The 16,234-nt window shown below is 33.2% G+C and overlaps 3 protein-coding genes across 3 annotated transcripts; 1 reads left to right on the top strand and 2 right to left on the bottom strand.

Annotated features, from left to right (window-relative positions):
• Positions 1-1,103: 1,103 nt before the first annotated feature.
• On the top strand, positions 1,104-1,573 carry LOC102602025 (LYR motif-containing protein 4). The gene has a single exon (XM_006345099.2). The coding sequence runs from the start codon at positions 1,218-1,220 to the stop codon at positions 1,482-1,484; it is 267 nt and encodes an 88-aa protein (XP_006345161.1). The 5' UTR covers positions 1,104-1,217; the 3' UTR covers positions 1,485-1,573.
• A 1,817-nt stretch (positions 1,574-3,390) lies between these two features.
• Positions 3,391-7,486, bottom strand: LOC102601696 (SNAP25 homologous protein SNAP33-like). Its single transcript, XM_006345098.1, has 6 exons — positions 7,362-7,486; positions 6,142-6,700; positions 5,616-5,709; positions 5,325-5,455; positions 3,789-3,886; positions 3,391-3,632 (listed from the first exon to the last, which is right to left on the bottom strand). The coding sequence occupies exons 2-6, from the start codon at positions 6,637-6,639 to the stop codon at positions 3,533-3,535; spliced, it is 921 nt and encodes a 306-aa protein (XP_006345160.1). The 5' UTR covers positions 6,640-6,700; positions 7,362-7,486; the 3' UTR covers positions 3,391-3,532.
• Positions 7,487-12,562: 5,076 nt separating this feature from the next.
• Positions 12,563-13,660, bottom strand: LOC102601359 (uncharacterized). Its single transcript, XM_006345097.2, has one exon. It carries the CDS (start codon positions 13,592-13,594, stop codon positions 12,815-12,817), a length of 780 nt encoding a protein of 259 aa, XP_006345159.1. The 5' UTR covers positions 13,595-13,660; the 3' UTR covers positions 12,563-12,814.
• Between the last annotated feature and the right edge of the window lie 2,574 nt (positions 13,661-16,234).

Raw genomic sequence — 16,234 nt, 5'->3', positions numbered from 1 at the left:
AACATACAAAAATATTTTCTTATGATCATGAGATTCAAAAATTTATATACATACACAAAAAAATTTTAAAATATCTTATGCATGAAATATTATTTTTTTGGGATTCTAGTGAATACACTTGCCCAGTTGTCCCCTCTTACCTAGATTTGCCCCTAAATGCTCTAGTGAAATATTGTTATTGATAAGTTTCAAATCTGAGTTTTATAATACTCAATTAAAATTGTGGATTCTAGTCGGCCATAAATTCACATATTTAACGGATTTTTAATTTAAAAAAGGAAAATGGTCAAAAATGCTCTTAAACTATGTGAAAGGAATAAAAATGCCCCCGTTTATAGTTTGGCTCAAAAATGTCCTTACCGTCAATACTTTCGTTCAAAAATACCCTTAAACTATGCAAAAGAAACAAAAATGTCATTTGTTTGTAGTTTGGTTCAAAAATACCATTGCCGTCAATACTTTGATTCAAAAATGTCCTTATTGTTATTTAATGGGTAAAAAAGGCTCATTTTCCAAATAAATATATTATTATTTTCTTTTTGACACATTCTTTTTCTAATAATATTTTTTTTAATTCGCAAATGATTATCTTCAATTCAGAAAAAAAAAAAATTCTTATTTTATTACTTTTTTATCGGTATATAAATATAAATTAATGATGGATAAAATGATATTAAGAAGAAAAATATTTCCTACACTTTTATTTGTTAAAGTGATTTTTAGAAGAAAGAAAACAAGAATAGTGTTCTTTAATAATATTTTAATTAGGAAGAAGATGTAGTTTAAAAAGAAAATATATATATATTTATTCGGAAAAAGACATTTTTGACCCATTTTGTAACTATAGGGACATTTCTGGACCAAAATATTGACTGCAAAGACATTTTTGAACTAAAAGATTGGCTAAAGACATTTTTTAGCCAAATTATAAACGAAATGCATTTTTATTCCTTTTATATAGTTTAAGGGTATTTTTGACTTTTTTCCTACTTAAAAATAATTAGGGGGAAGTGTCATATTGTAGCACAAAAAATTACTACAAAAAAAAAAACACAAAAAATGATTGTCGATATTTAAGGGACCAAAGGTGGAATATTGAAAATATTTTTCTTTTTTGCTCTTAAAACCCCAGATTTCTAGATAAACCTCAGCGCCTCTTCACACAATCGTTCGCCTGAATCGGAAAACCTCTCGGCGTTTTTGTTTCTAAAGGAAAAATGGCGTCGCCGTCACGCGTGGAAGTCCTTACTCTTTTCCGGTCGCTTCTACGGACGGCGCGTGAGTTTCCTGATTACAACGTTAGGGAATACACTAAGCGCCGAACAATCGATGGGTTTCGCCAGAACAAAGACCTCTCAGATCCATCTAAGGTCACCGCTGCTTTCTCCGATGGTAGGTCCCAGCTCGAGGTTGCCAAGAGACAGGCCGTAGTTTACTCCCTTTACGCACCCAAGGTCAAAAGCGTTATGGAATTGAACCAGTAACACCATTGAATTTTCGCTCATTTTTAATCCTTTTTTTTTAAAATTAGAACAATAGAATAATTTTGTGAACGTTGAATAGTTCAGCAATGATGGATTTGAATCCCTTGAGTTATGAATGGTGTTTTGTTGAAACCCTAGGGTTTTGGTTCTTTTTTGTACAATTAAACGTTAATTGTGATGAATGTCACTGCCCTGTATTGTTGATGTTCTTTAACTGATATTCCTGGGTTATGTATTTGAAAGAATCGATTTTTCATAAAGCTCCAACCTTGTTTTGAGTTGAATTGAATGTTTTCGATAGACAATATTTGGTAGATAGATTAGAGATTGTTATTTTCATGTGCCCAGTGAATGCTTTTGTTAGCTTAGCACAATTTGATAAACAATATTTGGTAGATAGATTAGAGATTGTTGTTTTCATGTGCCCGGTGATTGGCTGGTTGCTGGACTGTGCCTTATGCATTGTTGGCTGGCGATCTACCATAAGTCTTGGTTTCTAGAATGCTTGTGTACGTTGATTTGGTTAAATTCTTTAGATTATTGATTGTGACTGTGGGAGTACCTTGATTCAGTTTTAGCTGATGTTGCACTTGTTTGTTGTATAAGCATTGTAGGATTTTGCAGTGTGTTCTGCAAAAGTTTGTTACTTTTGATATTATGAATTATGCGGGATCAGGAAACTACATGGACAATAGTAAAAAGACTTTGCCTTGATGACTGAAGGCAAACTACTGTAACCTTTAGCAGCTTTAACAAACCACTGAGGGTAGCTGTAAGAAGTACTTGAACCTAGAAATTCTAGTTTGGGATAATGCTGTTGAGGTTTTCGAGTATCAGTACCCTTGAAGAATTGAACCAAAGGTGAACTCAGTTTTTTCGTGTGGAGTTATCTTTCTGTGATAGGACACTATATGTAAGTCCTCACTTGGATTAAAGATGTTGGAAGAATAGCAATTGAAAGGGGAAGGCTACTTTCAACAACTTTCGGAAAGAAACCAAAACACACAGAAGGTTACAATATCTCTATCTTTCTCAATTGATATTATGCTGACCAGAAAGTTAGGATTAGATATGCTTCCCTTTCCCTCCTTTTTTTGGGGCTGAGTGTACTTCCTTTTTTCATGCTCCTTCTCAAGCTTTCAGTCTCCTGTTTCCCTTTGCTTAAGGGAACTGCAGAAGGGAAGTCTCAACTCTCTAATCCTTTGCCTTTGTTTAGTTCTCTTCTTAGCCGAATGTCTTTTCTGATTATTGTTTTCAAAACTGATGTGAAGGGCTCAAACCAGCTTATCTTACCAATTTATGCTCAAGATGTTGACAGATATCTATATACCCACTAACTGAAGTTACAGTCTGCCTTGTGTGTATGTTACTTTGCTGAGGATACATCATTTTGACCATGATCACGCAAAGACTTTTATAACAATGGCTTTAGAGTTATTGCTGCATAAACAAAAGCTATAAAGGCACTCTTTATATGAAAAAATGTTTTTTCCTTTCCAGCTTGTGCCTGTTAATGGTATTTTCGTTGCGTTATATCTTGTGTGTGCATGAACTGGATCCCGTGAAAGCTGATTTATGTGGGATTTCTTTGAATCTTGTGACATTTGATCTGGGAAAGTAACAAAAGAGTATTTCCCAGTTCTGCTCTTCAAAGTTCAGTGTGTTCAGATATGTCACCATTTGTCATCGTATCGTGGAAATAAGCGCTTTTTATTGTACTGTGTCTAAGTATGTTGCAACGTCAAAGATTTTGGTGGCTACTCTGGGCAAATAAACTTCCTCTTGTCCAGAACACGTCCAAAAAAATGGTAAAAACGGTGCAAGGAATGTATAATACGCTTGCAAAATGGAAAAATGAGAAAGTAAAAGCAAGTAAATTTCAGCAATTTGTTGATCTGCAACCCGATTACCAGGAAATTAATTGATTAACTCGATCTGATGTCATCCGTGTACAAAAAAATCAGAAGTAACAGATGAAAAAATGGCATTATGAAGAAAAAGCATGAGCACGTTAATATCTAGTGCTAATACATGAGATAAGTGCTAGGTTATTTTCCAAGTAAGCGGCGACCACGCTGGTTGGCACCTTTAACTCGGAAATTGAGCTCATCTACATCATCTTGAAAATGATCCAGGGATTTGTTCTGCCTACAATATCCAACAACATACGCAGAAATTCTTAGAAGTGGTTAGAGGAATAACACAGTACATGAAAGTACAATAAGAAGAGGAAAGGAGTAGGGGAAAAGAGCAAGGATGCTGATGATCCTTTTAAAATAAGATTTCACTATCTTGAATACTAACCTCTCGATTTCAGACCCCATGTCAATAGCCATATGTTTGAGCTCTCCCAACAGGTTACTGAGATCTGATAATGCGTCATCTTGCTTCGCGTGCTCAACCTGTCAAATTTTCAAAATGATTAGAGTTGTTTCCATTGCTTTCCCTTAATGTGTTGACAAAAGAGGTTCTTTTGTAGCTTAATAAGATGCAAGAGTGACACTCTCCATTGTCCAACTCACATTCACTTCTTTCTCTACCCCTCCAATCAGACCCGCTCTTTCATTCCACAAGGAAACACGAATAGAACACTCTTTCCCAACACCCCGGAAAAAAAGGTGGAGATATAGCCCATGAACCATGTAGTCCTCTATCAAATGTAACCTTCCCTTCTCCTCTAATTCCTTATAATTTAGCCGAGAGTTGAAGCAAGAAAGCAGTAGGGTTTCTATAAATCATCAAACATTATTCTACTTCAGAATCTGGAATTTGTATCCAAAAGAAATATTACCAGGATTTCCAACTCAAGAAACAAGTTCTCTAAGAATGAAGTCACTAGAAATAAAGTCAACAACAACATACCCAGTATTGATAAAAGGGAGTTGCTTGGATGGTAAGCACCCCTCACCTCCAACCTTAAGGTTGTGGGTTCAAGTCACCAAGTTGCTTGGATGGTAAGCACCCCTCACCTCCAACCAGGTTGTCCCACAAGTGGGGTTTGGAGAGGGTGAGGTGTACGCAAACCTAGCCCCTACCTTTGTGGGGTAGGGAGGCTGTTTCATATAGACCTTTGACTCAAGAAAAAAATTTGACTCATCCAAAAAAGTTAGAATGAGGACATTCCCATAGATAGGAAAATAGAAAATGGTCTCCAAATCCTAAACCTATAACAAACCAACTGCTGCTAAGTCAGCAGCCATGCAACAAAAGACAATGTTGATTCCAATTGGTCATACGTGGTGTGGTGTAGCTTTCTCCGACCACCACCCCCATCGTTCAGTATTTCGCAAATTCTAAGCTTTTACATCTAGACTTTGCAAAGTGCACAATTACAAGTCAAATTATCCATGAATTATGGTACTATCAAACTAATTTGCTTTCCTCATTCAAATAAAGGGGAACTTAAATCCCTATTTTGTTTAGGGTCGCTTGCCAAAGGGAATGGATTGTTCAACAGGTTAGGGGGACACTAGGGGTTGGGACTTTTTGGGATTTGAGATTCAGGAGGAATTTCCAGGATTGAGAGGTGACTGAGCTTCAGAGATTGCTAACCTTACTTCATAAGCAAAACGAGCCAGTTGATAGACTCGATCAACTTGTTTTCTAAGTCTTGGAAGCATTAGTAAGAGCAAGTTTATCTTCCTATCATGCAACAGCCTAGAGCCAATATCAACCTCTGAACCAAATATATAAAGGAGTTCTTAATGCCAGTCACTATATTGACCCAAAGTTTATCTTCCTATCATGCAACGGCTTAAAGCCAGTATCAATTCTCTGAACCATTTATATAAAGGAGATCTTAATGCCGATCTCTGTTTTTTCAAGTAACATTGTATGTACCTCAACTTTCTGCAGTGCATTAGTAGGTTCCTGAGGTGGTGTTCGTGAACTTGAGCGTTCCTTAGGTGCAGAGCTCAACCCCAACTTTTCTCTCTGCTCCAGGTGGTTACCCCTTCTTTGAATTGGATCATCTGCCACAACAAAAGATAATCAGCAGTTTACTCAATAGCCACAACCTCCCCATATTTTTTTATGCTTTCTATATCTTAATGCCCTGTTAGTTTTTTTCTTTTCCCTGCTCACAAACACCAAAGCATATTTAATGTGCAAGAATAAAATCTGATGAGTTACCTCTAGTAATTACTGGCCCTGTAATTGAGCGTATCTTCTTAGACTTCCAAGTCTTAGAAAAATAGCTACCAAGAGTTCCCAAAAGTTTTTCACCCTGTAAGTAAATTTGAAGCTTTAGTTACCAGATGATAAGCACAATGGTGGAAGGAAATAACAGACATAAAATCTTCCAGATCAAGAAATGTTAACAAAGAATTTTGTAGTTATGAGTCAAATGTAGGTTAAGGAGGTGGAATGGGTTGAAGCAGACTAGTTATGTATGCATTATATAAGTTAAAACAAAATTTATATGCCCTGCTAAAGACTATATAAAGTTTCATCTCAAATGAACAAGGAAATAACCTATCATTCCGCATTAATTTCAACAATGTTATGAACCATTCAATGAAATGACTGAAGAATGAAAATTGCAAAAACAAGAATGACTGATGGGTACTGGTAGTCCATGATGATATAACGGGTAATGCTAATCCACAACAAGTTCTTCTTTTGCAAACTACAAATGTAATAGACTTTAAAACCATACTCTGCTAAGGTCGTGTTCAATGTCAGCTGCAGTTAGGTGGGTTCTTGTAATTTGTTCACCCTGCTGATGTAAGGCGATAACAGTTTTTGTTGCATCTTGTCTAATGTCTTCTGCAATCCTCAGGCAATTGTTAACAGTCTTCGTTGTCTCTTCAGCCTTGTGTACTGCATAGTTTTCCAACTCCTGTACAGTTTGGTTTTCAAATCCTCCAGAGTCCCTGAACTCATTCTTGAATCTATTTCTTTCTGTTGAAGTCGCGGAGTAAGCAGATGAATGAGTCCGTTTAATATCATCATCATCATCAAAAGGGTTTGTACTCAAATGTGGGGTAATTAGAGAAGGCTCTGACGAAGTTCTCCGAGCAGGTTTTATAGTTTCCTTGTTGTCAGATTCATTGTCAGAATCAAAAGGATTTGAACTTGAATAACCACCAGATCCAGGATTCACAGAGTGATTCCTAGCATTCCTATGCAAGGGCAACTTCTTAAGCCTGAACATTTCAAAGGATAAGAGGAAACCTTGCTTTGGTAGGAAATATTCAACTAATTAGGGAATGTGCCTGGAGTAAGAAGCAACACAAAGCTATTAACACTGTGTTATAACAGTTCAAATCAGTTATCAAGAATCAGTCATAACAAGAAAATTCACTTGATCATACTGCTGACAAACATTGAAAGCGAAAGTTGGTGGATTCTACATAAAAAAATTAACAAACCACTTTCGAAAAATGCACAGAATCGATGACAAGAACACTCAAGACTTCAATTCCAAGATTTAAGCACACAAACTAGAAGTTAGGATATCATGAACAAAAACGATGAAGGGTCCATTTTGGGTTCTTTAGGGGGCTTACAGAAAGGGATCTGAATATTTGTGAACGGTTTCACCAAAAACAATAGAAAAGTGCAGATTGTTTCACCAAAAACCGTCCTGAATATTCGTGAACGGTTCTAATGCAACTTCTTTACTGTTCATTTTACTTTTTTTTCGACAAATCAAATGAACAATCAAGAAAAATCCCAATTAATCTACCGTATTCCTTCATACTAAATTCTCAAAAACCCCAGAAATCAAGCAAGACTAAAACAATAGGGTAAGTGCAGATTGTTTCACTAAAGAGTAGAAATAGCAACAAGAAAAAAAAGAGTAACAGAAGCAAATCAGTACAATAAGCTTAGCGATTTGAAGATACCCAGAGGGATAAAAAGAAGAAAAAATACCTGCAAACGAAGGAACAGTATGGATACGGATTTTGGAGCACCGAGATTAACGCCCTCTCTCTCAGAGAACCAATCCACTGAGAAAATCTAGATAGAGAGAGAAAGAGAGAGGGGGCAGCGAGAGAGAGAGAGGAGCCTATTAAATTGGATAGTGAGAACACTTATATAAATACTTTAATCACTCGTCCACTTTTAGTTTTCATGTTTTTTTAGAATTGATAAAAACTTTGATTAACATGTTATAATATAAATTTTTTTATTATATTGGTATGTAAAAAATGCAATTTATAGTACTTTTCATATATTTTTTTATAAAAAACATATCGAATTAGTGTAATTTAATTTAATTTTAATAATTAGTCAAATTGACTTTCGAAAAGGAAATATGACAACTAAATATGGACGGAGGGAATATGTACTAGTCAATTATATAAATTGAGATAAATAAGTATTCCGTCTGATCGTCTCTATATGAATTTTTGAGAGTTTTTTCATTGTTCAAAATAATTGATTGTTTAAATTCAAGATGGATGTTTGATATATTTTTTCCATATTTGTCTATTCATTTATTGAAGTTTTATACTACATTTTTTAGGAGATGAATTACACTTACAAAGTTATATTTATGATTTCACAAAGGGTAATAGTGAAAATTATGTCTTTGAATGCTTTTCTTAATATGTGTGCATTGCCTCACAAATCCAATTAATATAAAATAGAGAAAGTCATATATATTTTTGATGGTATATATATCCGTAAGAATCACTGAGTTTGTGCCACGTAGCCCTGTAAGAGAGAATATGGATCAATTCTCAATCGAACTTGTTACACTAAATTTGTCTAGTTCTGTTTATGTTTCCTAAGTAATTTACAAGTTATTGCGAAAAAAACGAATATACCCAATGTACATTTGAAGAATTTCGATTATCGATTAATTTCTAAAGGTTTTAAAAAAAAAAAAGTTAACATGAATCTTTCCATTTGTTAAATAAAGAGAGTTTATGGATCATTCTCCCGACAAGGTCTTCTCACTCGAGTCCAAAGCGATTATATATTTTTAATGTGATTTACAAGTTATTATATAAAAATAAATTATCATGTGCGTATTCAAAGAGCAGTAATTATCGATTTCCCAAAAATTAAATTAATATGAACTTTCAATTTGTTAAAGAAAAAACAAATGAAGAGAGAATAACAAAAAAATTATAAAAATTAAGAAATAAAATTAACCAGATACACTAAAAATCTAGTTAATGTATCGCAACAATAGCCGTAAGATAATTTAGTAATTTGAACACTATATATTGTACATGATAAAATTGTAATGTATCATAATATTCAAACGAAAGCATTTTACATTAATTTAAGAAACAAAAACAACTAGATACATTAAAAATCTGAACTCATATATATTACTCCCTCCGTCCCATTTTATATGATGTACTTTGATTTGGCACAAACTTTAAGAAAAATGGAAAGACTTTTAAAACTTGTGGTCCAAAATGAATGATAGAAATTTGTGTGGTTGTAAATCATTTCATTAAGGGTAAAAAAGACATTTTATAGGCAAATTGTTACTTAAAATAGAAATGTGTCATTCTTTTTGGGACTGACTAAAAAGGAAAGTAAGTCATATAAATTGGGACAGAGGGAGTATAAAGAAATGGTATAGGACCGACTTTTGAATTTAGCCAAATTGGCAAATTGGACCGTTTCTTCTCCATATTACGTAAGACCTGAGTCACCTGACCCACTCCACGTCAACAAAAAATAATTAATTATTTATCACTTTTTTCATAATAATTTATTAAGAAATAAATAAAAAGGAAAGTCTAACAAATGATCCATTGATGATTTGTCTTCTTCCATAATCTTCAAATCGATGCCAAATATCAATGGAAGTTATATCTTCCTCATCACTTTTGCCATTTTACTTGTTCCATTTATCATCATTTTGAAGAAAAAATTCGTTTGCTGCGCCGATGAATCGAATAATCCCGCCGATGGAACCACCACATGTCCGCCGGAAAATAGAGCCGGTGAAGTAGCGATTGGTATTTGCGATGAAGTAGTGAAAAACAGTGATTGTTCGATTTGTATTGCGGAAATTAAAATAGGGGAAATTTGTGCGATTCTTCATCCTTGTTGCCATGGATTTCATGTTGGTTGTGTTCGTCCTTGGTTAGAAGATAACGAGACGTGCCCTTTGTGCCGGACTACTGTTAATACTAACTTGTCACGTATAATACGGTATCGAGGAAATCTCGCACCATGACTCTATTTCAGATTAATGGCTAGTTAGTGGTTCCAATTGAATCTCGTGTAAATAAGGTAAAAAAACATTCTTTTGTATATATATATACATTGAAAATTTTGCTAAACTTATTATCAGTACATTGATGTAGTAGAATTGTTGCATCCAACTTGCGTTTGGCCATATATTTTGAAATTGTTGCATCCAATTTGCGTTTGGCCATAGATTTTGAAGTTGAAATTTGAAAATTTGAGTTTTTAAAATTGTGATTGGACCTGCTGCTGCATTTTACTAGAAACCTTTTTATGTTTTACCAAAATTTCCTTGTTCTTTTTTGCATTTTCCACTAGACATGGAGCTCTTAAGAATCCCATTAAGTTTCATACTAAGAATTGATTATGAGTTATTAAACGGTAAGATGAATAGAAAAAACTCAATTGATGCATATTCCTAGACGGCACAACAAAGTTGGTGTCGTTCTTCACGTTTATCGTTAGCTTTATAGTTCACTTTTTTAACATTTGTATACTTTCTAAAGAGTCGGACATGCATTTGTTCTTGTCTTCAAGTGTGTGATTTATCGATTCACTTGCTGAATATCTAATCTTTTATGTCCCCAGAAGAATGTTGTCTCTTTGTACATGGCCAAGAAATGCCGTCCCACTGTAATCAGTTTTGTCTTAACCCCCACCAAAATGCTTTCAAGAATAGAATTTGTTTTTGTAGTTAAGTCAATAATGCTTTTGTGAATGGAAGAACTTTAACTTGAAAAAAAACTCTTTCAAACAGTGTCTTCAAAAAAGCACATTTTGCATAAACTTTTTGGCAACATTATTGTTCACGCACCTTACATTTAACTTGTTATTTTCCACCGGCGCATATTGTTGGGTTCGAATAGATATTAAAAAGTTTTGTGGGGTGACAAGACACTTCCAAAATTAAGATGTCTTTATGCAAATTCGGGACAATTTTAATGGTGACTTTATGTCTTTTCTCATAGAACAAATAAGTTGATTGGAATCCGATGTCACAAATATTGATTGTTTTGCTATTATTTCTCACAAAATGACGAGAGAAGCTCAAAGTGTATATGATCCCCTTTAAATGCTGGCAGCTAACGAAAATGTGTCACATGTGCTGTTTTGCAGATACTTTATTCTGTTGGGTTCTGAAGGTGAATTGGGGAGTCATGCGGAAGTTTATAATTTACAAATCATATAGTTAATAAATCAGATAACAAAAACTTATAGTAAAAATCAAAATATTATTATATCAAATTAAAACTAATATAAAGAAAAACATTGAAACTTTAGAGAGAATAAATCTCCTCATAAACAAAACTCTTAAACGACTACATTGTGGATGTTATTGTGTTAGAAGAAACAAACATATATTTATAGAGTCCTAAAACCTTTTCTTACTAGAAAATGACTAGTTACTCCAAAACATTTTCCTAAAAGGAAAGAATAAACTAAATATGAAAGAATATTATATTTTCCTATAAAAACATTCATGGTAATGTTTTATCTTTTCTTTAAGGAAAAATAAATATTAAATTATGATAAGAAAATTAGGACAAAACGCTAACACATATTCCCTTATTTTATTTTCATGACTTAAAAATAGTACTGGTACTACATTTTATTAGGATAGGAGAACAAGCTGGAAATACTAAAACCTTTTGACCAATTTTCAACCACCTTCCAGGAAACAAGCAAACAGATCACGAATCCCTAATTCTTAGCTACTAAGTTTATCATTTGTAAATTGCTAGATATATACTATGATATAACATTTCTCACTAATACAAGGCACGAACAGCGCACTCCACACGCTAGAAAAAAAATAGTGCAAGAAAAATAAGATTCAAACAACTTTTATTTGATGACCAAGAAAGAATAAACAATTTTATATCACATCAGAGGCTGCATCACACAACTACTCTGCCCAATCTTGATACGAGCACTTCTAGGATAATCTTTAATACGTATCAAGACTTGCAACATGTTTAGATACATTGAATTTAGACATTCAGGCATCAGAATAATGTAGAATATTTCATAATATTCCGTATAATGTAAAATATTTTACATTTACAATAACATACCCAGTGTAATACCACAGAGTGGGTTCAAGGGAGGGTAGTGTGTCAAGTGTGTACACAAATCTTACCTATACCTCGCAAGTTAGGGAGGCTGTTTTTGATATTTACAGATAGAATTTAGCATGATGGTATAGCTATCAGTAAATTGCAGCATAACACAGCACAGCCAAATTGACTGTATATTGAAATCGAAGTTCAATTGCATTTATCAAACTCCTCTAAACGAAATAAAAGTAGACTTAGACAAACAACTTGAAAACGCCACTCTCCACCAGAAGACAGGCTTGAAATGAACACGTTTTTATCAATATCTATGCTACGCAGAAATGTTACTGGTTCTGAAGGATTTCTCTGTTCTTTTTTCAATCCCGATAAGACGATAACCCAATCTCCATTGAGAACTTCAAATATACTACATTCATCAGGAACATAGCAAGCCACAAATGCAAAGATAATTGTTCAATGCATGCAAGATGCAAATGCTGTGCCATATATGTTGACATACAAATATAGCTTAAGCTACTTTACAAGCACTCACAGTTCTTTACTTGACCTGCAATTTTCTCCACCTTGTCCATGACATCGACTTCTGGTGATTTTAGAACAACAGCCAGTATTGTAAGATCAAATATCTCCATCAATGGAATTACGATATGGCAAAAACAAAGGTATGACAAGAGTTTCTTCGTAATCAAGTCATTGCTAAAGCTGTCAAAATCTAATATTGATCAGTATTCAGCTTACAAATTCAACATCAAACATTTCTTGCAACTATTTTAATCACGGGCCAACGGAAAAACTTCCCAATCAACAAAGCTCTGTTTCAAATAGAAAGATCAGAAATGCACCAAATACCTCCATCAATGGAACAGTGACATAGCAAAAACAAAGGTATGATAGATTTTCATTGTACTCGACATTATTCGCTAAAACTTCCCCAGAAAATCTAATCTTGATCAGTATTTAGCTTACAAATTCAACATCAAACACTTGTTGCAACTACTTAAACCACGTGATTCAAATCAAAAGATTGGAACATTCAAAATTGGCAACTCTTATTCATCTTCATATTGATGTATTAATGGTAGCAGAGAATCAATTACTCAATCTAGAGAATACAACAAGGATCAATCCAAGTGATGTAACAGCAACACATGAGTAAGTAACACCTCGAGCGCGAACAAACAACAAGTTCAATTGCTTAGCAGACTGGAGGGTAAGAGTCAAAATCTGTAACCTAGATTGTTCTTCCATTTTCTTAAAGAAGTAAATCGGCTTCAGCGCTCTCCTCAACATGAATGCCAAGGAAAATGGCAACCCAAAAGCCAAGAAACTTTGTATTGAGATCTCAGGAATTGGGGAAGACTGAGTCTTGTAAGTAAGCCAAGCTCCTAAACCAAGATGAACAAGCCCAAGTACAGCAAATGCTTTGCTCAAACTATACATTGTCTTAAGCATTTTCTCAAGCACTTCACGGGTCTCATTTGCAAGTGGCGTAAGGTCACGCTCAACAGTTGGTCCTGTGATCTCCTGGTGCTTAAATTCAGGGTTTTCACTCGGATACTCACTAGGGCTTTTAGGGTTTCCGCCACCCTCATTACTAGATGAAAAGTATCTGGGGTTCATCTTAAGAGGGTTTTGGTGATTCGTCAACGCTAATCCATGAGCTTGAAATTTGAGATTCTCCATGTACTGAGAATAACTGATTTCCTTTTGAACCATACCAAAAAATGGTGGCTGATTTTGGATAAAAGGAGTTGATTTGACATACGAATTGAAGGAGGTTGAGAGTTTTGGGTTTATTTGGGAATCTCTGAGGAATGAAGGATTTCTAAGAAGTTTGGTTGTAAATCTGCGAGTTACTGTAGACGCCATAGCTGCAAAAGCAGAGAGAGAAAGAGGAGATCAACGAAGGATTAAGCCGCCATTAATGGAGTCAATGGCTGATTTTGTAATTTGCATTTTCCAGATGGGCCGAACTGTGCCTCTCTTTTGTGACCCAAGTTAAGAGTCCAGTTAATGAACAAATCGGCCCAATTTATTTACCAAATCTCGAATTTGAATTCTAAATTAACGGGTTAGTATCAACTTATTTATATGGTCATTCATTATTTTGAATAGGAATCTATTAACCGAAAATCATAATTCGTACTTTGATGGGTCTTTGAGATTCTTTCAATAACATCTATTGAAAGAATGTCTATCTGATGTGATCGATTGTATATAGTTCACGATAACAATAAAACTTGAAAGCTCGCAAGGCTCATTAATCTTGAGGTCATATGATATGGCCAAATATACAAAATATATACACTAATTATGTATATTATATGTATATTTAGTAGAAGTATACATAATTTATATGTTTTATATATTTTTTGTATATTAATTGGCGGAAATAATTAGAGTCATAATTAATTTACATATTATCAGCGTTTTGTATTAGGATTTGTACTCAACAGCAGGTTTTACATGTGCTATTTATCTAGTTTTTCTGAAGTATTTAACTTGTAGGCAATTTTGATAAATTTTGTATTTGAGTTGTTTCGCTCAAAACTAAATTTGAAAAATATGTTCAAAACTAATCAACATATTATATTGCTTTGATTTATAGAGATGTAAATATTGTCATATTACCGTATTAAATTATACATATAAACTAATGCGAACTTTAGATATTCAGATATGAAATTAGGCTTTGAAGTTTGAGTCTTGTAAAACCTAACTTCAAACCTGAACCTTCAAAGAACTTCATTCAAATTAGGGGTGTATAAAACCGAATCAAACCGCAAATCGAGTTAAATCGGAAAAAAATCCGACTAGTGATTTGATTTGACTTGGTTTGGTATTGAAAAAAAAATTCGACTATATTTGGGTTGGTTTGGTTTCAACTAAAATTAACCAATCTGAGACCAAACCAACCCGAGATTATATATAAAATTTTAAAATTGTATTTTATACGTAAAAATATTTACTTTGATATAATTTTTAAATATTTCTTATACATTTTCATAGTTTTTATCTTTTAATAATACATAAAATATTTACTTTGATATAATTTTTAAATATTTCTTATACATTTTCATAGTTTTTATCTTTTAATATATTATTTCATGTTTGAAAGTTAGAATTCTTAATGACCCAATAAAGATTATAGTCCATAAATATTGGTAATTATAATAAATCTTAAATCAAAATCAAATTAATACTAATGCAAAAAGGAAATCAATTCAACACTAAAAGAATGACAATAATATATAATATTTGTTCTTTAGTTTTACATAGGTTAAGACAATTAAAATACATAATCTAATTTTAATTCCTTTAATAGTTAGTCATGTAACTAATACTTATTAAACTTATTTTAGCTTGATTTAGTACTTTTAAATTATGATCATTTTTATTATGACTTATTAATTTGCAATATTTTGTTTTACGCGATTTCATTATTATTATTATTTTGAATATTTTAGTGTCATTAATCATATCATATTTTGTGTTATTTTCTTAAGAAACACTTAGATAGTTGTATTTTGGTAGGACTAAAGAAATATTTGAAGTACAAGTAAATTATATGTTTGTACAAATACTTTACCGAAAAAACCCGAGATTGAAAAATTCGAGTTTTATTGGTTTGGTTTGGTTTATAAATTTAAAAATCCAACACAAATGATTTGGTTTGATATTTGAAAAACCCAAACCAACCCGACCATGTACACCCCTAATTCAAATCAAAGTTAAATTAGAAGTTGAATTTAACTTCTTGCCTATAGGCTATATGTCTGAAGTTTGATAATCATATATTTCAACTTACTTCAATTTCAAACAGCTAATTACTAGTAATATTTTATGATTTCCAATTATGTTTTAAATAATACTCCCTCTGTCCTTAATTATTTGTCTATTTTTTCTTTTTTAGTTGTCCTTAATTACTTGTCCATTTTGACAAATCAAGAAAGGACAATTTCTTTTTACCTATTATATTCTCAATTAATTACTTTGAAAAAGGTAAAACTTTTTGAAAATCTTAAGTTTTTAATTCATTAATTCATAATTAATAAGAGTAAAATGGTAAATTCACTATGTCAATAATTTTTTTCTTAATAGGTATGCCAATTCAAAAGTGGACAGACCGAGTAGTCTTCCAAGATGTTATTTGCGCACGTGCTCCCCTTTTGTTACGCCACTAGTTGTGGTGAATCGAGGCCTAAACCCAAATTAACGAAGAGGTAATATACCCAAAACAGAAGATAAAAATATCCCATAACTTAGGATATTCGATGGTCACCGGGGCGGATGTAGGAGGGGAAAGAGTGTTCACTCGAATCCGAGTGATGGAGTTTGAATTTTGATTAAGGGGTGTTAAAATGTCAATATATATATACACTTTTACCTAATTATAGGGATAAGAGTCTGAAAAATACCCCAACTTTGGTCGGATTTGCTGTTGCGATACTAAACTTTCATAATGACCTATTACCTCCCTAGACTATTTAATACCGTATTTTAAACATA

This window comes from Solanum tuberosum, unplaced genomic scaffold (genome assembly GCF_000226075.1).
Source record: "Solanum tuberosum cultivar DM 1-3 516 R44 unplaced genomic scaffold, SolTub_3.0 scf00062, whole genome shotgun sequence".
NCBI lineage: Eukaryota > Viridiplantae > Streptophyta > Magnoliopsida > Solanales > Solanaceae > Solanum > Solanum tuberosum.
The sequence above is the reverse complement of the archived record's forward strand: the minus strand, read 5'-3'. Positions and strand labels throughout refer to the sequence as shown.